Here is a 24,722-nt window from a genome sequence, read left to right as displayed (position 1 = left end):
AAATAAATTGAAGTTATAATAGGAATCTTTCCAGAAAGAGTGACTATTTCACAGTAGGAACCGAAGTTTTGTATCTTGGCCTGAAAAGCCTGTCTCTCATCCTGGTTAATGTCAATTTGATTTGTCTTCCTGTAGAAGCTGCTTTTCCAGAATAATGTTCTGCTCCCTATCTATTCCAAGCACCGGTAATAGCATACCCTGTGATATATTACAGGGCCATTGCTGCTTTCGAGGATGCTCCTGGCCAATTTCCTTTGTTTCACTTCTCACAGTTGTGTGTTTTAAAAGCGGAATTACCCAAAAGCTGGTGCAGTCTGTTGATGAAAACATTAAGCCAAAGGTAGTCGTCCATTCATAAAGTCTCTCGTTAAAAGAAAAGCAAAATCAGAAGAACTTCTAATTGTATACTTGGGTAGACAACGTAGCATCTTCCAGTTGTCAAAGACTACGCACCCCATCAGCCCTAGCAGGCACTGGCAAGAGTTGCAGATTATGGGAGTTGTAGTGAAAGGTTTGTTGATTGCTGCTGTCTTACACAATTATGGGTCCAAAGGATTTACCCTCAGCCTAGATTCATTAGCTTGGCCCGCCCTGGTCATCATTCATCTTTTGAATTAATTACAGAAATATCACACCCAGCGGCAGCCTCTTCCCTTTTTTGTATCCTGTTACACTCTGCCTGACCAAGGTTATCAAGCAGCGCTTTCATATGTTTTCAAATTAATGTACTCCTGGAAAAAAATGAAGGACGGCTAGAATTCCCAGCCAGGAGAGCTGGGGAAATTAGGGAGCCACAGCCTGAAGACATCTGAGAGAGGCAGAAAGGGTGCGAATGAGGGGGAATAACTACGATTGTGGCCTCATTTCTTCAGGCACATGTCTTCAGTGCAAAATATATTGGTTGCCAACATGCAGATAAGTCTCAGATAGATCTGAGGACTGGTTTCCACAACTGCTAATGTATCAAGAGTGGGGCAGTCCTGCCTGATATATCCTTGATTGAGAAGCAGGAAAAGGCTGTGCTGTAGCGTCTCCAGTACTCCCTCCCTCCACAGTTTCTGACTGTGTGGGTGTTTTTTAGAAGTACTAGTCCAAAGATGGAACGGGGGGAAAAAAAGGATGAGTTGGATTGATAGAAGATTCTTAAGGGAAAACTGATCTCTCTGGATTCAAATACGACAGCAATACCGTACTGGGCAACGCTACTGAAGTGTTAACCATTTCTTTAGCTGGCTGGAACATCAAAGGCTCTTCATATTTCCTATTTTCTTTCACGCAAGGTCAGTGATAGAGCAGTTGCCACTTTGTTCTAGGACACTCCTCACCCCCGCCCTCCAGCTTTCATCACTCTTCCTTCTCCATCTCTCCAGCTCTCTTTCCCACGAACAGTTCCAGCAAGGAAATTTAGATCAAACAGATCCTGACTGTGGTCCTTTTTTTTTAAATGTTGCATTTCTTAGCTATGGCATTCCTGTCTGCAGGACTGTCTGACTGAAATGACCTTTGTATGATGTGTGTGCCTCCAAGTCAGTGTGGACTCCCGGTGACTGCCTGGACAAGTCCCTGCAGTTTTCTTGGCAAGGTTTTTCGGAAGTGGTTTGCCCTTCCTAGAGCTGAGAGGGAGTTACTGGCCCAAGGTCACCCAGCTGGCTTTGTGCCTAAGGCAGGACTAGAACTCAGGGTCTCCTGGTTTCTAGCCTGGCGCCTTAACCACTACACCAGCCTGGCTTTCTTTGACCTTTGGGGGCACAAGTATTGCTTGCCTGGATCGTTATTAGAGCTATATATTTTGCTTTACCACCCCCCAGACCTTTGCTCCAGCCAGCTCATGCTAAAGCACGCTTTTATTTTTGCACCTTTAAAAAACCATTGCTAATTAATTTATAAGGGATTTAATATTATTACTTCACATTAAAAAAGCAGTATCACTTTATCAGTACTCCTCACTGACTACTGAATATTGTTACAAATTAGAAGGAATCTGGTATCACCTTTTCCAATTAAAAAGAAATTATTAAAAGCCATACATTGTTGTGGGCTAGATCTACCTCATCAGATGCACAGAGTGGCTAAACTCATGTAGGATTTAAAGTGGATCTGATGGAGTGAGCTGCAACTGCACATAAAGCTTATGCCTTTTAATAAAATCTGAGTAATTGGAAAAGGTGCTACAAGGTTCCCGAGTTTTGGCTACATAGACTAGCACAACAGTCTCCCTACAATGTCTTTCATACTGCCAGAGTAATCAAGTGAGCTCTTCTCTAATCCCGTCTGTAGTTTAATAATCAAGCATTCTTTGGTCATCAATGGGTAGAAAATGTTGCCTCAGCGTTTTGTTTACTGCTAGCTATCACAGCGACCCATAGGTGTGCCCTGAGTAAAGAAAAGAACAGATACCTGAATTCTAGAGCTGATGTATGGGACTATAAGGGAACACTCTTTGATTTTGTGGAGAACCAATACTACTTTGCTAGTATTGCTGAGTCCCTATCTTGGTGAATTAACAGATGTTACAAAAACAGCAAAGGACTCTAGGATAGACTCACAGAGTTAGAAGGCATCTTAAAAGGCATCTAGTCCAACCCTCTGCTTGGTGCAGGATCTGCTAAAGCATTTGGGACAGATGTCTATCCAGACTCTGTTTGAGGACCTCCAGTGAAGGGGAACATATCACTTCATGAGACAACCTATTCCACCTATTCTTACAATCAGGAAATTCCTTCTAGTATCTAACATGCATCTCCTTCCCTATACTTTCAACTCATTGGTTTTGGTGCTGCTCTCTGTGGTAACAGAAAGTAATTCCAGTCTCTCTTCTAAATAATAACCCTTTAAATATCTTATATCTTCTCTCAGTCTTTTCTTATTCAGGCTAAACATACCCATACCTTTAAATTTCATTTCCAGTCTCCTGATTCTTGTAAGCCCTCCTCTGAGTTCTCCCATTTGTCAATGTCCTTTTTAGACTACATTGCCCAGAACACAATATTCCAAGTCAGGCCTGACCAAGGTAGAGTGGAAAAATTACATCCTGTGACCTGAACTCTATGGTCCTGTCAATACATCTGAAATAGTATTTGTAGTTTTAACAGGTTCTTTGTTCTCCCAGAAAAGTGCCCCCTACTCCCAAAGGATGATAAATGGATTTTTCTATTACTTGGGAACAACAACAACAAAAAAAGGTTATGTAGATGTCAAGCAATCCTTCAAAGGGACACCATTCCATAACTGGGGCACTACTGCTATAAAAACATTTTCCCTTGTTATCAGATATACTGTAATTCCTAAGGATATCTTGGCAAAATAACGTATGAGTATTGGGTAGGTTGATATGTGAAAGCGCCTCTTCAAATATTTGGTTCCCAAGTCTTTTCTTGGTCCTCAAAATGAATCAATGGGTAAATATGCAAATAAACTGGCATAATGCGCATAACTCTGAACATCTTTCTCTGAATTCCAAGAAGCCTTCCACATTATTGTAATAATCTAACCAAAAAAGGAGCAGATCTTGGGTCACTTCTACCAAAGTCCTGTGACTCTCAAGCTGATTTTAAGGAGACCTTCAAACAGTTTACCTGCTCTTTGGGAGAAGTATATCCTTATGCAAAATAGGCCGAACAACAAAAGGATGATTGGTTTGGATCGGATCAAAAAAAGTTCTCCATTCCAAACCTAAGGAACTGAAGTCAAGCTGAGAACCTCTTATCTCATGTTACCTTTTCAAATTGACTCACTTGTGGAATGATGATATCACTATGCATGGCACCCTCAACTTACTGAATAGGTCTGGAAAGACAATGAAGTTGATGGCAAGGAAAGCTGCTGAGGGATTACAAAGATTTAATTAGGCCATAGCTTCTCTTGGTGATGGAGGTCATCCCTCAAGGCAGTGAATACAGTTTCAGTGTCTGAAATTTAACTGAAACAAATGTGGATAATTTGTTTTGTCCAAAATGGCTGGAGTTGAGTGGATCTAAATTTGGTCTTAGTGTCAGGATGGTTATGACCAATTTCACTTTTAAAGAATCTCAAAGATTCTTGCAGATTCCTCACAGCAAGAAATCTAAGGTTTATTGTAGCTCTTAAAGGGTCAGACTGTAATAGATCCTCAATTAGTTGGAACATTTCTACTAGATTACATCTCAGTGATAAAATGCTAGTGGAAAAGTCATATTTATTTGTCCACATCTCTACCGCAAAGAAACTGTCATTTTTTTGATCACACCCACTGGGATAGTTTCATCGTGTGTATTGTCCCTTGGTCTATATGTCAGGTCTTACAGGATGACTAGGTCAGGAAACAGACTCAAGAGTGAATGGAGCTCTACTTTATTTATATAGGATGTAGTAAGAGAATCCTGAAAGCCTGTGTTTTTCCCTCTCTCTTTTATACTCCAGGGAGTTAAGGTGGAGTAAGCCTGAGTTTCTTTCTAGTACCTTCATTATTTCATAAAGAAATGCTTAAACATATTTTATAGCAATTTCTCCAAGGACATCTCTGCAGCTTTGTACACAATGTTCTCATCCTCAGCTCTACAGCTCTACAATGTGGGAGACAATACTTGGAAGCAATTGTGTCCACACCCCAACATTTTACACAGGGTTCAGGACTACAGCACATGCATCAGCCAGAACAACAGGAAACCCTTAAGAAATATTCAGAAATCTTGTAGTGTTAAATAGCTAAGACTTATTCTTCAGCACTGGAAAGATAAAAATATAGCTTCGGCTTCAATGATTTACAGAACTGATAATATTAGCAATATACGAACAAATAACTTATTGACACAGATTAGCTATGGATCATTACAATGAAATACCACTGCTATTCACTGAAATGTTTATGCAGAACTGTTATATATAAATGTATATGCAGAACTGTTATCTCTGAATATATGCCCTGCATATTTTTGCTTTTTTTTAAACATTTCCTTTTGTTATAATTTTCTGTATTATTTATTTTTCTTCTATTTGTTTTTGTAGTCCGTTAATAAAAGCAAAAAAGAGGATTTTTTAAAAAAAAGAAAATTCAGAAATCTATTGGATTCTTTCTGGTAGCGTTTTCTTGTAACAGTGTTTTTTTTTTTATATAAAACATTTTAAAGAAAGAATATAGACAGGGAGAGATAATAGACCTAGAAAAAGAATAAAAGGGTAAAATACAAACAAAATATGAAGCAGGAAACAAGAAATCTACAATGTCATTGAGATTACAGTTTTCCAAAACATCATTAATTACTTATGAAATTATAAAATGTATTATATCACTTAAAAAAAAACTAAAAATCACTATTAAGCTTTAAGCTAAGGATATATATTAGGAACCATGACTTACGTAGTATAAATCACTGACTAAGAGGATTCTAAATTATCTCCAGAACCAGACCAAAAGTAGTCTTGTAGAACAAATTATTTACTGCTGGTCTAAATCTCAACAGGTTTAAACAGACAAATCTTATCTTTGGGTATTGTGGCTTCATTCAAATTTGTTCAGCAGACCTGAAAGATGTTTCATGACTTTGAATGCAGGATAGAGAGCATCAGGAGAACTTGGCAGCCTTTTGGAGGTACCCATCTATCTCCCCAACAGCTGATTAAGCACTCTGGCAACTATTCTGCCCCCACCCTATGAAGATAAATAATGAATTATGACACAGGAACTCTCTAAGATTTAATGCATGGAAATTAGGAAGGCAGGCTCACACCACTAGTAAAAAATAACCTGCTGGGTTTGCAGATTTATTTAAATATGTCTATTTTCTCTGATTTGACATTACCCAAAGACAAGCAAAATAATTGGGCCTGTGTCTCATATACATCTAGGTTTGTAAGTGTTGATATTCTATCCTTGAAAATGTTTGCTAAAAATTTTGCACATTATTCTCGTTCTCAGCAGAGGCATTTTAAAAGCTTATCTGTTAATGCAGCCATTCTCAGCCAGATAACAAGAACTGATATGTGTGGCAGAAACAAAGGAAACATTCTAAAATGCTTATGATTTCAAACAAACTCACATACATGCACAGATGTTTAGAAAGCTGATACACACACACACACACACAAATCAAACATTCCTTATGCGTGGCAGATAATAAAGAGAAGGAACTTTGTTGCCTAACCGTTCATGCAAAAGGCCTATGTTTAATAGTAGAATGCAAATGTAAAAAAGAAAAAAAAAGACTTCAAAACAGGAAAACAATTGGAATAAATCAATTCCCTGCCCAACCACATTAAGGAAGATGCTCATTGGCTGGGAAAGATTAACTCTTTGCAATCAAATATTTCCTAAAAACTACACTGAGATAAACTAAATATCTCAAACAGAAATATAAAGAACAGCTGAAAAAAAGACGGTCTTGTATTTCCCAAAAAGGAAAATGAAAGAAACACAAAGAAAAATGCAAAACTTTGCATAAAGATGGTACATAAATCAGTGCAATTAATTCCCAGTGTTCCTTTTGGATTGTTTGGAGACACTGCACTCAAATATATTTATTCCTTTCCTGAATCAAACTTAAGAGAAGCCTTGCAAACACAGGTATTTGAGTAGGGGAGGGAAAATGACTTAATTATGTAATTCCATCATTTGCCCAACGACATTGTTATGTGCGTGATTTTGTTGTGGCTGGAGCAGACATCTATCTCTACAAGTTTTAAGGGGATTGGTTATTCAGAGGCTAATACTATGCTAAGTGAAAGGATAACTCATGCAGGTTGAAAAGCAATGCTTTGCATTTTTTTAAAAAAAATGGAAATCTATTAAATCCCATCTTAAGTGCTGGTAAGAATGCGAGCTGAGCCAGTCCAGGGTTTGCTGGGACCCATGCGCTTTACCTCCTATTATTATTCTCCGGTAATAATCATCACATGGATTTCTTGGAATAGAGATATCCCATGTTTGCCATCCATACTGAGCAACTGGGTTCTCTGTGGTTTGGCACAGCAATACCAAGGCATTGATCAGGTTTTCTTCAGACATTTCACCCCACGTCCCAGTGATGTCCTCTCAGTGCAGTGGTTCAGAAGTGGGGGTTGCCTTGTGGGGTTTGCAGTCTGAACTCAGAGGGTTGAACACAAAGCAATTGTTCAGGGTAGAAGAACTTTCAGACTTGGTATCACCCCTTGGGGTCCGATGTGCTATATTTTACACTACCTCAGTTATGAGATTTCAGAGCAATGGGTGTCTAGGGGTGGGGGTGGAGGAATAAAAAAATCAAGATGGTGGTCATGACTATACAAAGCCCTGCCCTTGTTTTGCATGTGTGCAACAATACTGGTGCAAAAGGGGTGGGACTTCAATTGAGATATTTGACAGCCCCCCTTCCACCAATGGCCCTGAAAAGGATCAACTCCTGTAAGGGGATGACTAATAGAGATTCCATTAATTAAATTAAAGATCTCTTCTGCTGGGCTGCACAGAGCAAAAACATTTTAGAATCCTGGCAAGGCCCCAAAGATACAGAGATGGTTAATTACCTGCACGAGAAGTTCCAATTTCCTGTCGTCGAGAAGGTGCACTTGACACCGGCGGCCCTCTGTCATCTAGGAAAGGGGGGAAAAAAAAAACACCAGGAGATGAAAAAGCGAGTTTTAACAGATGCTTAATTCACAAGCTTGCCAAACATTGCTGTCAACATGCTGAAGCCTCAGCTGTTCCAAAAGCTGTGTGGGAGCAAAGGGTTTTTTCAAGCCCTGTTGAAGCTTTCACTGGAACCGGAAGAAAAGAATGGTTGGAAGAGGGAAATAAATAAGTAATTTGCCCTGTCAGCTATTGGTACATGGCACATGCTGCCTCTGTTTTGATTCTGCCCTAAGCAGGGGACTGTGCCAGGCTAAGAATGAAGTTCATGGAAAAAGCCAAGGGCGTCCACCTTACATGACTCCCCTTGTCTTTGTTGCTTAAGAGGGAAAGAGCGATGAACCCGGGATTATTTCCAGCAACACAGCCTAGAGGGAACACAAGTGAATGTACATGGAGCAATCGAGAAGAGTTGGCACCAATGGAGGACCTAGCTGGGCTTCTGCCAACTCTACTGTTTCCAGGTTCTTCTCTTGCTTTGTCTCTTTGGCACTGCTCTGGCTCATCCTCCTTCTCCCACCCCATCCTCAGGCCCAGAGTCAAGAGTATAAACAGAGGAAAATAGTGCCAGGGTGGGTTTGATGGAATAGGGAAGGAGTTGTGCTGAAAGTCTACACTTGGACCTCATTATTTGGAGAAGGTAGCAGGGCAGACCTTCATCACCTCCCAGACCTTCATCACTCACGTGCACATCAACCATACCTCATGCTCTTGATACAGCAAGGATAGAGGTGGTAACAACCACACTGGGAAATATGAAACATTTTTCATACCTACATTTGGCTCATCTGAATACAGGTTTGGATCAGAGAGTGAAACATCTCTTAGCTGCCGAGCCCAATGTGGTATGTTACATATTTTGCAGGTGTAGTTCTTCTTTCCTTTGCCTTCACAGCCAGCTGAGGATAAAGGCAACTGAGAGGAACTCAACTTAACCACAGAATCCCAGTGAATGTTTCTGTTTAGCAAGGGGCAACCAAATTAAAACAAAGTGATTCATGGAATTCTGGCCTGGAACCTGGAACCTTAAAGCAGTCCCCAAAAACGTTGTGGAACAGGTGAAGAACAGCTGAAAGAAAAAGCCAATCAGCCTGAATGTGAAAAATGGTCCTCACTTGGGCAAGAATCCATCAAGAGGTGGGGAGGGGGGAGAAGGTTTCCAAGCTCTGGGGAGGAGGGGGCAAGGCATGATCAGGTCCCTTACCCCCACCTCCTATAAAAAGCAGATTTTTGCACTGGCTGATGGATGTTCTTTCTTTGGACACCACATCTTCGTCTTGAGGGACCCTCTGGTCCAATCTGGTCAGGCAGGATGGGCATGCTTTGGGTCCCATCGGCCAAAGAATGCCAGTTGGTGGGGCCTAGAAGATGTGTCTTTTCTGCTGTAGTGCCCACCTTATGGAACACTCTGCCTCTGAAGATCGGGATGGCCCGACTCTGCTGGCCTTTCGTAAGGCTCTAAAGACCTGGTTGTGTGCCTGGGCCAGGGGCCCTGATTATGCGCAGGGACCCATTTCTTGGCTATGTTAGTGATTTGGGTTATGATGTTTCTTGGCTGCTTTGTATTTTAACTTTTGTAATGCTTATAACTGTTTTTTATTTTTTATTCTGTTCACCACCCAGAGTCACTTGTTGAGATGGGCAGCCATATAAATTGAATGAATGAATGAATAAAATAAACTTGCACCTTCGTTTAATGGGTTATCACCTACGCAGGGGTTGAGGCAAGCAGGTGCTCCTTTTTAGCAGGAAATGAGACATTCCTGCAACATAGAACTAGAAAGCATATAAGCAAGGGATGGGAATAAGAAGATGCGCAGGCCGACTACTGACTGGGCCTTTTTTCAGGGACTAAGGATGAAAGAAGAAAGAAGGGGTGATCCCCATTCCTTGCTGAGGGCCTCCTCAAAGTCTGTAACCTCAAAGAGGCTTTTACATGACCAAGGATCACATTCCAGCAGCTGAGTTCTGAAGTATTTATACATCCCAAAGGACTAGGAAGAATGACGGTCTATACATTTGAATCCAACTTTTCTTCCAAGGAGCTCTTGTCAACACACATAAGATTGTTTTATTTCATATTCCAAACAATCCTGATTAGACGGATTAGCCTGGTGAGTTATCCAGGCCCTAGATAATAAGATTATTTGGATTTTTCAAGCAACTATTACTGATTCCCCTTCTGTACTTCAAGTGTGAGAAATTATAAGCATTTTTGTAATGCTTATAATTGTTTTTTATTTTTTATTCTGTTTACCACCCAGAGTCACTTGTTGAGATGGGCAGCCATATAAATTGAATGAATGAATGAATAAAATAAACTTGCACCCTCGTTTAATGGGTTATCACCTACGCAGGGGTTGAGGCAAGCAGGTGCTCCTTTTTAGCAGGAAATGAGACATTCCTGCAACAAATATTTTCACTTTACGTCTAAGAACCAATTGCGTCTGACCTCTAAACTGGACCTCAGTCTTCATGGTCCAAATGTGACACCCTTTTCTATATTGGACAAGAGGTCAACAGAGTGATAAATATCATTTGACAAAGACAATATAACACACAATGAGCAGGCGTGATCACACACCTTGACAGGTGAAAGCTCTTTTTATTTAGATATCTAGATGGGGCAGAAAAGGGTTTCAGGAACCAATAACCATGGAGGCATATGATATTTCAGTGCAATGAGAAGGAGTCAAGGGTCTGTAATAACACCAGAAAACACAGGGGTACTGTCATTAGATCGCAAGGAAAGCTAAAATATAGAATTATTGTATGATTCATCTAATGCTGACCTGTATCTCTTCAGACCAAGAAAAATAGACTGTGTTTTAACATTGTCCCATTATTTTAACAAGCCTGCTAAAGGAGTGGTCTAGACAGCCCCAGATATATGGGGACTACTGTTTCCAGAATTCCAGCTACTATGACCAATGGGAATTGTAGTCCCAACATAGCTGGAAGACAGGAGATTGGTAGATGTTTTTCAGGGATGCCTGCAGGGAGGGTGTCAAAAAAGTCAAGATGATGCAATCAAATTCCCAGCCCTTTTTTATGTGTGTTGCTCGGTTACTTTGTAACAGGAGTTGCAAACTCAAATCATCACAAGGACTAGTTCATCAGCCCAAGGACCACCATTAATAGAAAAGCCACCAGTGAGTAAAAAAATGAAGAAAATGAAAGGTATTGTGGTGTGCTAATAAACATAAATTTATTAAAATTGAAATGAGAACTTGAATGTAAAAAAGAGCTGCAAAGCAATGCTTCAGTTTTGCCACTTAGCTGGCATGGTTTTTCATTAACTAGAGTATCAACATTGGGTTTTATTATTATCTAACAAGATCTAAATTGCTATCTAAAAATAGCTAATACATTTCCAAGATCGTGCCTACAAACTATCATTGTGAACTTCAGAAAATGCCACAGATGGTGAATATAAGACACCTGCTTTATGAAATGCCCCTTCTGCACGCCTTCCATAGTCTAGTTTGAACATGCAGACTTCATTTTGCATTAAGGACCTTTCCAGTCAACTGAGTTGGTTACCTTCGCTCTGTCTCACCCAACAGATACCTCACGTGACATGACCAATTGTTTTGCCTCTTTCAAATGATTTTGGATGGAATACCACAAATTTTAATCATTTCGCCTCACCCATTTTTGCAATGCAGTTAGCAGCATAGAATTTCTATTTCACACAATCCTTTTAACTCCAAAGCCGATGACCTGGGTGACCATTCCTTGTTTCTTCTGTCTAAAAACGGTCAACCTACAGAAAAGGACCAAAGGCCTGAATTCCTGGCTTGTTTACAAGCTACTGAAGAAATGTCAGAGCTTCTTTCTACTTCCTACAGCAGTGTTTCTCAACCTTGGCAACTTTAAAACGTGTGGACTTCCAGAATTCCCCAGCCAGCTGAATCACTCATCTAGCTGAATCAGGGCTGATAACCTACCACTAAGGAAGCCAGTTCTTGAATCTAGTAAATTGAGATCTATAGCCAAGTCCACATGAAACCTGACATCATCAAGTAGGCTTCACATTTGGGTTGGGACTTGAACTTGGATATCCCTGCCACTGGTCTCACGTCTTAACCACAATACCACACTGGCCTTCCTGAAGAATGTAAGTTTGAAGCTACCTTATATATCAAGCCAAACATTTGTCTGTCCAGGCCAATTTTGTCTACTCTATGTAGCAGCACTTTCCCATGGACTGCCCATAAAACATGCTTCCTTGGCGTGTAGATTCTAACACAGCTTAGATCCAGGTTGTCTTAAGAACTACTAAAGTTCTTTAGTAAGGCATATTTTGCAGGTCTCAGCAAAATCAACACCTGTTGCTTTTTCTAGGCCTCTAGGGTGGATCAGAATGCTGTCACAGGCCTATCCTTTCCTTATTAAAGTTCAGGAGGCATGACTTCTATTTATTTGTATTATTTTTTTATTTATATAATTTATTAGCTGCTCATCTCACTTTTTCCAAGCGACTCTGGGTGGCATACAACAGGGTTAAAAAACAATCAATAAATACATTTTAAAAGTATAAAAATATAAAAAAACAAACTAAAACAAAAAATAATAAGTGAAAAGATGTTAAAAATAATGGAGCCACCTCAATGCTGACTGGCAGTTTTAACATCTATATTTGCTTCACCCATGTCAGTTGGGAGTAGGTGGTGTATGTATTTATAAAATATACATTTTAAGTGGTAAAAAAAAATATAAAAGAGCAATCAAATATGGTACTGTCATGGAAATCAAGAGCCTGTTTAGTTGTCAGCAGCATTTTAGTTCTGCACTGATCTCACCATCAGAAAGTATACTACAGGTAGTCCTTGACTTATGACCACAATTGGGACAGGTACTTCCATTGCTAAGTGATATGGTTGTTAAGTGAGTCAGACCCAATTTTGTGACCTTTTTTGTAGCGGTCATTAAGTGAATCCAGCTTCCCCCATTGCCTTTGCTTGTTGGAAGTCCCCTGGGAAGGTAGTAAATGGCAATCACGTGACCCTGGGATGTGCAACTGTTGTAAATACATGCTAGTTGCCAAGGGCCTGAATTCTGATCACATGATTGCAGAAATGTTGTGACAGCTGTAAGCGTGAGGACCAGTCATAAGTCACTTTTTCTAGCACCATCGTAACTTTGAACAGTCATTAAAAGAATGATCATAAGTTGAGGACTACCTGTATAACCAATGTAGAACTGGAAACTCTTTCAATTCACACCCAAAGCCCCTCATTGGGCATCCTATACTTTAGAAAGACTTTGTTCTCATGGCCCTGGCTGTTACCAGTCCATTTCTAAAGGATGCCATAGTCTTCATAATCTAGCCCTAAAAAATAAACATTTTTTGAGGGGATGCATTTAAGTCAGTCTTGACTCCTGGAGACTGCCTGGACAAGTCCCTGCAGTTTTCTTGGCAAGGTTTTTCAGAAGTGGTTTGCCATTGCCTACTTCCTAGGGCTGAGAGAGAGTAACTGGCCCAAGGCCATCCAGCTGGTTTCGTGCCTCAGGTGGGACTAGAATTCACAGTCTATTGGTTTCTAGCCTGGTGCCTTAACCACTACACCAACCTGGCTCTCAAGAAATAACATTACTTCAGGTTATTTCCTCACCTTTATATTGATAACAAAAGAAACCCAAGGACTAATTTCACAAGTGCAATGCACATTTTTCTCCCTTCCCTGTCTGTCCCCCACCTGGTTGAATTCTTTCTTCCTTTAGAGAAAATCTTATTTGTTAAGTTGCCTCTAAATACACAAAAATCACAAGGATTTGGTAGCATCTTTTCCAGCTCTCAAAAGCGTAGGTCTTTTAATAACATCTGCCACACAGAAAAGATGCTACCAGACTCCTGTTTTTTGGCTCCTATAAACTAACACAACTTTCCCTCTAAATTTCTAGCAGAATCTAGAAATCTCTGAATATTTTAGGAAACGCTTCTCTACCTCCAAAGCTCTTGGATGTATGTTTTCACAGGGTGTTCATGCAGGAAATAAGCATAGGCTCAAATATTCCCTTCTATATATGCTCTTATATGTGGCCTTATCCACATTTATCTGGGATTGATGGCGAAGAAAGAAAATCCCTCTTTAAAATACTTGGCAACTCACATATATTTGCCTATTTGCACTAGGAAGCTATTTTTCTTTTAGCTACCTGTGACATCAGCATAAAGGCTCTAAAATCTCGTTTACAAATTGCTGGCCTGGATATTTATCCAGTGTACCTCTTAACTAAGGGTCACCCAGAGAAGAGGGCAATTGTTCTGCACTGCTGCACAACATATTTTGGCAACCTAGTGCCTGACCTCTTGATCTTGTCTACAATTCCAAACATGTGCTAGAAATGTCCCGTATCGTATCCTGGGAAACATGGAAAATATGCTTAGCAAATCACTGGTTAGATGTCAACTTCCTGTTAAATCATCACTATATTAAAATATCTGTGGAAATATCTGGATTCATGCACAAAGAAGGCAGTTCTGTGTGGTCTGTGTGTGCATGCACTCACTTAATGAAAGCAGCATCAGCAACTGCTTATACATTGGCTTGCGCCCTGACAGCTAAGAAGTTCCTTAAGACTTCAGCTGGAATGATATCTTCACCTCGATTAAATGAAGTGTAAATGCTGTTTACCATGACGACTTTCCATAAGACATTCTGCTAGAAAGCATTTGAATTATGGGGCGTTTTTCATGCTTCATCTATTTTTATTTAACAAACTGTAGTAGGAAATAGCGTCCTTTCAGAGGAGCTTCAGAGGAGCGCAAATTCTCTGATTCCCATGTAATAGTGCCTTGTATTTTTTCTTGGCCATTATTCAAACATCTTGGTTCAACAATCTGTTATTTCAGAAAAAGCTGCAATGGAAGAGATGTGTGACTTCTTGAAACAAGAATAGTATCCGTAGAGATGAGACACGCACCACCTGTTGAAACATCTCTTCCAGTCATTAACACCACATTTGGAGTTAACGAATTAGCATTCATTACATGCTTCCACTGATTAAATTAAAATAATTTGTTGCCAGATAAGTATATATTGATAAAAACCAGCTAACAGAAGGCATTACCTATGGACTGGGCAATCACAATCTAGGTGGCATAAATAGATCATACTTGCAATGTTTCCATCTCAAATATTTTCTAATCAGAGGACTTTCCCCCTCTGCTGAGATGAAGTGTTCTCTACTCATCCCTGAGTAAAAAAAAAAACGATTGCCAATTTTGCTCACTATTTTTTAATTATTTATTTTTGTTTTAAGTTAAAATAATTATGTTAATTATTATTTTTTAATTATTTAGGAGGAAACTTTTAATGCCCCAGCTGAACTGTAGCCATGGAAGAGGCTGGGAGATGGCATCCCTTTGGCTTATGTGCTCTTAATTCAGATCCATATGATGGTCCTTGAATCTAAACATGATAACCTTTTGACCTTTCTTTTTGACAGGCACTCAAGCACATCCACGGGTCTATCTCATCTCAAGTGATAAGACCAGGATTTGCTCACTCTCAGAGACTAACCCTTTTGATCCTTTCCTCTGACTACACCCTTTTCTGCACCTATTCTCTATTCGTAGGGCTAGATTCCTTGGTTATTTTCTGAGTTACTTTCTATAAGACTGCCACATGAGGACTGCAAAAATCTGGACAGTCACTGGATAGATACCAGTTAAGGATCTGGTAAGACTAATATGGTGGTCCCATATGCCTAGGAAGAACAGTTTATCTGGTACTTATGGAGAGAAATAGTGAGCTGCCAGCTCCTTTATAACCACAGATGCTTAGAAGAAGCTGCACCTGATGTAGAATTTTTGAATTTTGGGGAGTGTGATTAAATATAGTAACCAGCTAGGAAGTTTAGCATTGCTTGGGAAATTGCAAATTGTTGGTCATCACATGCGACCACTCCCCCTCCAGATCTTGAGTTCAGTTCCACAGTACTTCCAAGAGTAAACACTTGACCTTTTAAGAGGTCAGAAGAAGCAAATTATTAAACATGCTGGGAGTGATCATTCAATATTCTTGAATTCAATATTGAATTCATATTCAATCCATTTGAATAAAGTAAATCAAATTTAGGGTAATCCCTGCCCTACCCATTTGATGGAACATAGTCCCTTGCACACCGCTCAATGTTCAAGGGCATCTTTGGTACAAAAATGTCTTGAACTTCTAATCTATACTCAGGCAATACCAGTCATTTAGCTACCTTAAATATTGGATTTCTGAATATACTGTCAGTAGTATCGTTTGTGCCAAAAACAGGGGAGGAAAATTTGTAAAGAAATAAATAAGATAATCCCTGGTAAAGACTGACATCAAAAATGTTGAAATAAGTTATTTTTCATCATTCTCTTTTTGCTATCTACAACTTAGCTCAGAGCTCAAATCATACAAAATGAGAGGAAAATATTTTATCAAGCTGCTATCCAATTAGGCCTCAGATAACTACAGTAGTAGTTTCATTTCACATTGCAAGTTCACACTTGTGATTTTAGGTTGTGTTCTGACTGCTTTGTTTAGTTCTCATACAGCCAGAGGAAAACAACCTGATATCAGAGCTGTTACCAGAACAAAGGATGGATGGAAACTGGGTTTCCTGCCCAAAAGTTGGGCATAGTTTTCCCACCTGAGCTACATTTGCATAGCTCAAATGGGAGAAAGAGGCACAACAATGTGAACACTGATTACACTATAAATATGATTTGTATTTGCTATATAGCAGTTGCTGGAATTCTTTTGGAACAACTTCTTAGTTTTTCTATGACAAAATTCTGCATCAGAAATTCCTGGATTCTTATGTGTGTATTTAATTTGTTCCAGTTTAGCCTTCTGGGAGAAGCCTGACACTGATTAATATTAGTCCAATATTGATTTATATTTTGAGAGGCCTTCCCATGTTTACCCCATTATATTATTTTATATTATTATTTTATCCAAATTTGCAAGATACTGAATGCATTTCTTTGGAAAGGATATCCAGTGAGATCTTAAATTATGGGATAATGCAACTTTTAAAATAGCACCGAAACATGTAACTTGGGTAAACTGGGCTTCTCACAATATTATAACTTTGGGTCAACTCGCCTTTGAATTATTTGTTTTTAAAATAGAATTAAGAAATTAGCTTGATCTACCTCAGAAGACCTCTTGGCAGTAGCGTCATCCTAAACATTCATTATTTGGTTTGTATAATCCACATACAAATTGCTGGTTGTGAAACTCTACAGTAAATAGATTCTGGAGGAGTTATCTGTGGCTTCTAAGTCAATAATCAATTAAACTGATATTAGCTATTTAATGACCTTTGGAACAATGAGCCTGAATGTCCTGTTCATGCAAACCAGTGGATGGTTGCATTAAACAATGTGAAATTAGTTATTATCATTAGAAAATTACTCTGAGTACCTCAGAGAATGTTTTAATGCGGGTCTCATCGGTTCTGTTTACTTTGTTATCCTTATTGCTGGATTCAGGGCTGACATCTTAAAGATGCATATGTTCTTCTTGGATAAATCCCCAGGCTATCAAGAACTGTGAATTTTTCAGGTATGGAGGAAAAGAATTATGATTCAATAATAAAAAATATTATTATTCTTTATTATATAATCATAAAGAATTTATTTTGCAATTACTAAGAATTATGATACAGTAATAATAAGAAAGCTATATTTGATTTGCAGCAATGGATTGCTAATATGTGTGGTCTGTCAAGATCTGAATTCATCTTTTTCTAACAAACCAGCTAAGCAATATGATACACTTTTGGAAGAAGTTCATAATATAATTTTCAGGCTTACTATCATTATTATTCAGTCACAAAGTGTGATATACACTTCAAGCAATTCCCAGTTCAAAGGTTTGAAAAACAAAAAAAAACTAGTAGATGCTTTTTTTCTATAACTGCCTTATTATATTCATGGAATTCTGCAAGAATGAAGGGGGGCATTTGGAAGTGTTCCACGTCATCCCACCACTTCTTTCAACTTTCTCTTTAACAGAAATAAAATCGATTAAGGAAGTTAAAATAGGATACCTGCAGTGGGGGGTGTCAAAAAAAATCAAGATGAAGGCTGTGGCCATGCAATCAAAGCTCCACCCCTTTTCCTTCAGGGGTGGGGCTTTAATCATGCAGTCACAGCCACCATATTGACTTTTTTCATCCCTTGTGGATGGCCCCGCTATCCAATATCTTTTGAAGTATCTCGCGTCTTTCCACAGCCAGCAAATTTGTCAGGCAGTCTAAGTTCAAATTATTTAACTGGCATTAGCTCAATATGAGGATAATAATACTGATCTTCCTTACAGGATTCTGGAGAAGATTACAGAGATAATGTAGATGAAATGTTTTGGACACTTTATTAATATTGTTAATGTTCCTTTGCATGGCAGAAAGATATTTAAATTGTAGCACCCAAAGAAAATTAATCAACAGTGCAATGTTAGTCAAGCTAATGGAGAAGTAAATCTCACACTCTTCGGTGAGATTACTCACGAGTAAATGGATTTAAAATAGGTATAAGCCTTTTTGAATACAAATAAAAAAAGAAATCCTTTCTCTCCCTACCCCATTTCTCTACTTTTGTTCATTTTCTTTTGATTTCCAGTTAGAAAATATTTTCTACACTGGAAATTGTCTACTATCAGGCAACTGACATGGTTTGCTCAATAAACCACAAGGGCTGGGCCATCATGTTAAGCCATAAACCAGAATCTATAAGCAATGATGCTGGCACTGGAGATGCATTGCCCATACCTGACTGCTCTCTGCTTTTCTAGTTTTATCTCTCTCTCTCTCTCAATCATATATCTAATTTATATAGCTGCCCATCTCACAAAGCCAGTGACTCTGGGCGGCATACAACAGAAGTAATTTTTTTTAACAACATTAGTCATCACAATGCTTGTTAGTTGATGAAGTGGAGTGCTTATTCCTCATGGTAACCGGAGAGAACAAGAATATATATGCCCAGGCATAAAGTAAAATCCAGACAGACAGAAAGTTAGCATGTCAGGACTAGGCTAGAATCTTTCTCCTGGATGTTATTTTCCTGCTTACAGAGTTTTAATCTGGCAAACAGCCACAAAGTGAAGGTACACCCCAGTTTCACCTGCCCTTAAAAACAAACAAGCATGAATCTGTTCAGCTCCGTAATTGTCTAACTGTACATGAAGCTGTGTGAACAAAGCCCTGGTGTCTGGGTACTGTTGAGTCCTGGAAGATATGAAATAGGCTGAAGTTGAATGTAAGCAAGATGGAGTTACTGCTTGTACACTGAGGTTCTTTGGTTGGCCTAGTGCTGACTCACAAAGGTTGGAAAACTGGGGGTCCTCCTGGACTTGTGGCTGCTGCTAAATGGGTCAAAGAGGACCTTTCACTAGCTTTGACTGGTGCATCAGTTATGACCCAACCAGGAGTGGAGGGATCTTGCAACAGTCACTCATGCTGTTATCACTACCCTAACTAGACTACTATAACATGTTTCACATGGGGCTGCCTTTAAAGGCTACTTGGAATCTGCGCTTCCTAAAAAATGCAGCAATGGTATTCTCAACTGGTGCTGAACTCCAAGACCACATCTTGCATATACTGCAAACTGCGCATTGGCTTCCAGCAGGTCTGAGTACAACTTAACGTGCAGCTTGTGAACAAGGATTCAACCCACCCAATATGTACACCTCAAGAAAAACGGGGGACTGAGGCCAGGAGGCGATGTTTCTCCTTCATGATTCCTATGTTATGGAACAGCATTTCCCAGAAAGTTTTACCTTTTCTTTCCCTTCCTTCCCCCACCTTTCCACCCCCAGTTTAAACCCTACCTCAGTCAAGCCACTCTATGCATCTGATGAAGTGAGCCACAGGTCATGAAAGCTGATGCCTTTTCATCACATTTGTTAATTGGAAATGGTGCTACAAGACTCCTTCAGATTTTTTGCCATCACAGACTAGCATGACTTTCCTCCTACACTGCTCATAAGCTGTAATCTTCCAGAAGCCAGTGAAGAAAGAGATCTCTCAGAAGGCTTTTTAAACTTTGATTTTAACTTAATTAAGAAGATGCCATCTTGTGATTTTCTTTCCATTGTGTTGCTCCATTGTGTTGTTCCATCCATACAGTGTATGTTGGATTGATTTTTATTGGTTTCTGATTGTTACTGTAGGGCAACAATCAGAAACCAGTACAAATCAATGGTTTTTATTGGTTTCTGGTTTCATGGTTCCATGAATGTTCTAAATTTCACTGTGAACGTTTTCGCATTCTACTGTGAATCTTGAGTTTGTAGCGGAATAATAATAAAAAAATAGAATAAACCCATGAACAATTTTTATGTTGATTCCAACAGCCCAGGTCTCATTTTAAAGTGAGACCGTGAGTTCTAGTCCCATCTAGGGCACAAAGCCAGCTGGGTAACCTTGGGCCAGTCACTCTCACGCAGTCCTGGGAAACAGGCAACGGTGAACTACTTCCAAAATCTTGCCAAGAAAACTGCAGGAACTTGTTCAGGCAGTCACTAGGAATCAACATTGGCTTGAAGGCAGAAAATTAAATAAAATAATAAAAAGGCATTTATTTGCCACTTAAATAAAACAAAAAGTGTGATCTTTCAAATACAGTTATCTCCCAAGAAGTTTGATCCAATAAAATGGTATAATCTTATTAGTTCTGTTCACAATGTAATTTATTGCTCTTATAACTGTACAGTTGCAGATGAAGGCCTAATTACTAGAAATCAGATAGCCCTAAAAACAAATAGACTTTTTGCTTTAAAGGATGAACTTTTAGGGCTACTAGATCTGAGTTGCCAAAGTCGGGATGTCCCTAGATGACAACAAAGCCACTTTGCTGGCATCTAATGATTTTCTGGATTTTTGTACCCTCAGCCTAGAAGCAAAATTGTAGTTTGGTGAAATGATTGAGTCTTGACTAATTATGTGTCATCAAGTTGGTTTCAACTCCTAGCAACCACATAGATGTTCTCCATGATGATCTATCCCTAACCTGTTCTTTCAGGTCTCCCAACGGTGCCCTCATCACCGCTGTAACTGAGTCCATCCACCCTGTGTCCAAAGTAGGATAATTTGAGCCTGGTCATTTGTGCCTTGAGGGAGAACTCTGAGTTGATTTGCAAAATGCAGTTTCCTTATAATCATAATGCTCATTTGCTTCCTAGGAGAAAAAGGTTCCTTTAAATGAACCTCAACTCTGGTGATTTCATGGATACATCCAAACAATCCAAATAACAATTGTTGTTATTTGGGTTTGAAACGGGGATGGTGTTTTGGATTTAGCATGGGTGCCATTTCCTTAATTCAATGCATATTTTTTTGGGACTGCAAGGCTAGCATATGAGCCCAGGAAAAGACACTGTTTGTTTTGAGGACTTGTTGAAATGTACAGTGAGTGCCCCTTCCTTGCTTCAGAACTGAACAGCTGCACATCTGTCCAACCTAGATAGTCAGCCAAGTGCAACCACCTGCTGAGACATTTACTTTCTACAATGTTCCTTCCTAAGCTTCCTCAAATGGAAACTCCATTGAAGCAGTGGAGTTCTTTTTTAAAAAAAAAATGGCTGCAATTAACCAGGAGCAGTGACAGTGAAAGAAGATTTGCAATAGACTTTAGCTAGCCTTGGTCATTACTCTCCAAAACTCTAATCTGATGTAAAAACTGCATCGCAGGAAGAAAAGTATAAAAGAAGAATTCTATGTCTCGTCTTTTCAGGAACATCAATTATTTCTCCTTCCAATCTCCACACCCTTTTGATTAGGTTGGAGGCAAAGGGGTGTCACCTTTTCATCAGCCACTTTAGTGTGCAGGGACTAATTAAGACTAACACATCCCATTTCTGTCCCATCATTCCTCCAGGGACCTTAAAAAAGGACTGTCTCAAAGCAGAAGAGAATCAACTCTGCACCTATGTGATTGCACAATGCCAGCTGTGTTTGAAAGCAATTTCTTTCTTTCTTGCCTCTGCTACAGCTTATTTGAAACTGGAGCAAGCTGGAGCTTTCTTCGCAAAGCTGCAGCTTTGCAAAGATTGTGGATGATCCATGTTCCACTGGAGGGAATTCTTGACTCGCACCAATTCCAGGCCCCCTCTCCCCCAGAACAATCAGTATTCTCTTCAGTTGGAACAAAATTTCACCTCTAATTTGGCTGCCCATGGTTACAGCTACTGGGGGAAAGGCTTGACTGCAAAAATACTGGATTGCTATTCTTTTAGCACCAGAGCTCATAAGGGTTGTAAATGCAGGAGAGGAAAGATGCCCTGGCAGTTTTGGAGCTTCTGCTTTTAACAGTCTTTCAGAATGATTTGCAAATACATAGAATGCATATTCAAAACTTGAAGGGGGGAGTGCTAGAAATGTAATTTGCTTCTATTTTGCGTGGAACAGGGCTAAAGGGATTTCTGATAATCTGGTGGCTCAGGGGGGTGGGGTGCTCCCTGAACAACGTTATTTACAGTTATCAGGTGAAGGGAACAGTGATTAGCTTGAGGTGTTCTCAACCTTTGAAGCTGAGCAGGAATGACGAGGATAATCACAAATCAACTTTGAACTGCCTTAGTATTAAGAAGTGGAAAGGATAGTAGCGTAGAAGCCCACAGAGAGAGACATTTCAGAGGCAGATTTTACAAGCTTTATCCAGAGAGGTATCCCTAAAATCCTCATTACTATCATGAAAGAACCAGGCAAATGTATTTTTCATTTCTGAAACTTTCAGAAAATAGAAGAGGTTAGAATTTTTATCTGAACAATTTCATGCTACTCCTTATTATAATAGACCACTATTTTTTAAATCATATTTTATTTTCTATTATGAAGGCCTTGGAAAAGATATTCAAACGCCGTGACGTGACTATACCTATGAAGATCAGAATAATGCAAGTCATGGTATTCCCTATGATTCTCTATGGAGGTGAAAGTTGGACTTTGAAGAAACAAGATAGGAAGAGTATTGATGCTTTTGAATTTTGATGTCGGAGAATATTCCATATTCCTGAGAATACTGTGGACAGCCAAGAAAACAAATCGAGGGATCATCAAACAAATCAACCCACAATTCTCATTCGAGGAACAAATGACCAGGCTCCAATTATCATATTTTGGAGATATTTTGCAAAGACCCAGTTCTCTGGAGAAAGCTCTCATGCTGGGAAAGGTAGAAGGAAAGAGAAGAAGAGGACAACCAGGAGCAAGATGGATAGACTCAGTTACAGTAGCAATGAATGAACCACTGGAAAACCTGAAGGACCAAGTTAGGGACAGATCATCATGGAGAAAATCTATCAATGTGGTTGCTAAGAGTCAACAAAAACTTCATGGTTCATAATCAATCAAACCACAAAAGCACCTTTGCAACAGAAGCTGCTCTGTTTCTCCTTGATATTGTTCTGCATACTTTCAGGAACTTTGCAATAGCAAGGGAGCATATGTTGGTATGCCTATCACACAACCTCCATTTCCATGATTCTGTCCCTGAAGAGAACCATGTCTTAACTGTCTGGCTGGGCATGTATTTATTACTGCTGTTATCACGTTTATACACCAACTCAAGAGTTTGCCATCTCAGAAATACTACATGCTCATTCTGTAGGCTTGAAAGCACTAATGCATGTAGCAAGTATTGCCATTTCAGATGTATGGCTATAGTTTCAAGCACTATAATTCCAAGATTTTCTTTCCATTTCCCCTTCCCTGCCTCCTTATGGAGAGTTCTTACTGTCATGTCATATAATAGATGTGGTGCTGTTTTCCATCACCCCACAGCTCTTTAAAGTACCTGTAGGCATTTTTTAAAAAAAATTCCCAAACATTTCCCCTCCTGTTTGTCCGTGTCTAATACTTACCTTATGTACATATGCATGGCTTGATATTTCAAAGTCTCACCAAGCTACTATTTCTTTTGGAAGGCTCTCTTCCTAAAAGAAGACAGACTGTACTATCTAAGGGTCAAACTACACGTTACTTTTCATGTCTATGATTCAATCAACTGTTCATACAGAGCACAGTATACTCTGTAATTTTTAAAGGAATGTAGGGGAAATAAAGAATTCACACACTTGGCCATAAGGAGAGTTGCAAAATGTAATACTTTCAGTGGCATTTAGGGGGATGAAAGATTAGCGTAGCCATTCTAATCATTATCAGCACCAAAATGGCTTCTTGGCAGGGTAACATCCCAAGTTGAGGACTGTGGTTCCATGACATGTTGAACTAAAAAGTTCAGTCAACAAATGTGTGCATGTTATCATTTTACCAGCTCTTTAAGCAAGCTCTGTGGACATCAACCATGCCTCCATTTCTAGAAATCCAGAATGGCAACTAGTTCACTTTAGAGATCATAGGAAGCCACACAGCCAATATACATGACAGGGAATCAAATAGTAGTGTGGGTTCTCTTTAGCTGACCTTTTTAACCTAGCATGTTATGCAGGCACAGTTTATGAGTTAGGATGATGGTCTAGGTCTAGGGAGACCTAGGTTCTAGTGACCCTCAATTAAGAAATTCACGGGTTGACTTTCAGCCAGTCACTGACTCTCAAAGTAACATCACAGAGCTGTTCTAAGGTTGAACTTGGAGGAGGGAGTGATATGAATGCTACCTTAAGCTCCTAGAGAAAAGTCGGCACGTACATCTAGTACAGAAAGTGATAATGATGAAAAGAAAAAAATGCATGCATAAGTCGATTAGAAACCTTGGAGTTAACCTTAATTAACTTCTATAACTTCAGATTGTCAGATACATTTAATGCATGGGTTCACACATTACAGTAAACTGTGGTTTGCTTTAACAGCTCTTAGCATAAGGAAATTTCTCATAATAGCCTGATTTCTTTTGATTTCACCTCATTGTCCTGCTCTTGGTTTCAACAGAGAACAGCTTGACACCCTATCTGTAGAATGCTGTCCTGTTCGTCTTCTCTTTTGAAAGCTAAACCTGCTCCTTAACCATCCCTCACAGGATTGGTTTGTGAGCCCTTTATCATCTGGTAGCTGCCTTTGGAACCTGCTCCATCTCTGGTATCCAGAATTGAAACAGTATTCCAAGTGCTATCTCCCTAGTGCAGAACACAGTAGAATTATTACCTCCTGTGATCTAGACACAATCCTTCTGTTAATGCAGAACAAG

General features: G+C 39.4%; 1 protein-coding gene across 4 annotated transcripts in view; it reads right to left on the bottom strand.

Moving 5' to 3' along the window:
* The window catches only part of FRMD4A (FERM domain containing 4A), a 283,511-nt gene that overhangs the window by 147,360 nt on the left and 111,429 nt on the right, over nucleotides 1-24,722 (bottom strand). For all 4 annotated transcript variants that reach the window (XM_088134838.1, XM_088134837.1, XM_088134836.1 and 1 more), the window contains exon 2: nucleotides 7,477-7,542. In XM_088134838.1, the coding sequence (XP_087990964.1) occupies nucleotides 7,477-7,542 (66 nt within the window). The remainder of the gene's footprint in view (nucleotides 1-7,476; nucleotides 7,543-24,722) is intronic.

The sequence above is a fragment of the Python bivittatus genome, unplaced genomic scaffold, assembly GCF_059951505.1.
Source record: "Python bivittatus isolate LINGU-HERP-01145 unplaced genomic scaffold, Pbiv_v1 ctg000120_np1212, whole genome shotgun sequence".
NCBI classification, from domain to species: Eukaryota; Metazoa; Chordata; class Lepidosauria; order Squamata; family Pythonidae; genus Python; species Python bivittatus.
Note: the sequence above shows the minus strand (reverse complement) of the source record. Positions and strands in the feature narration are given on the sequence as shown.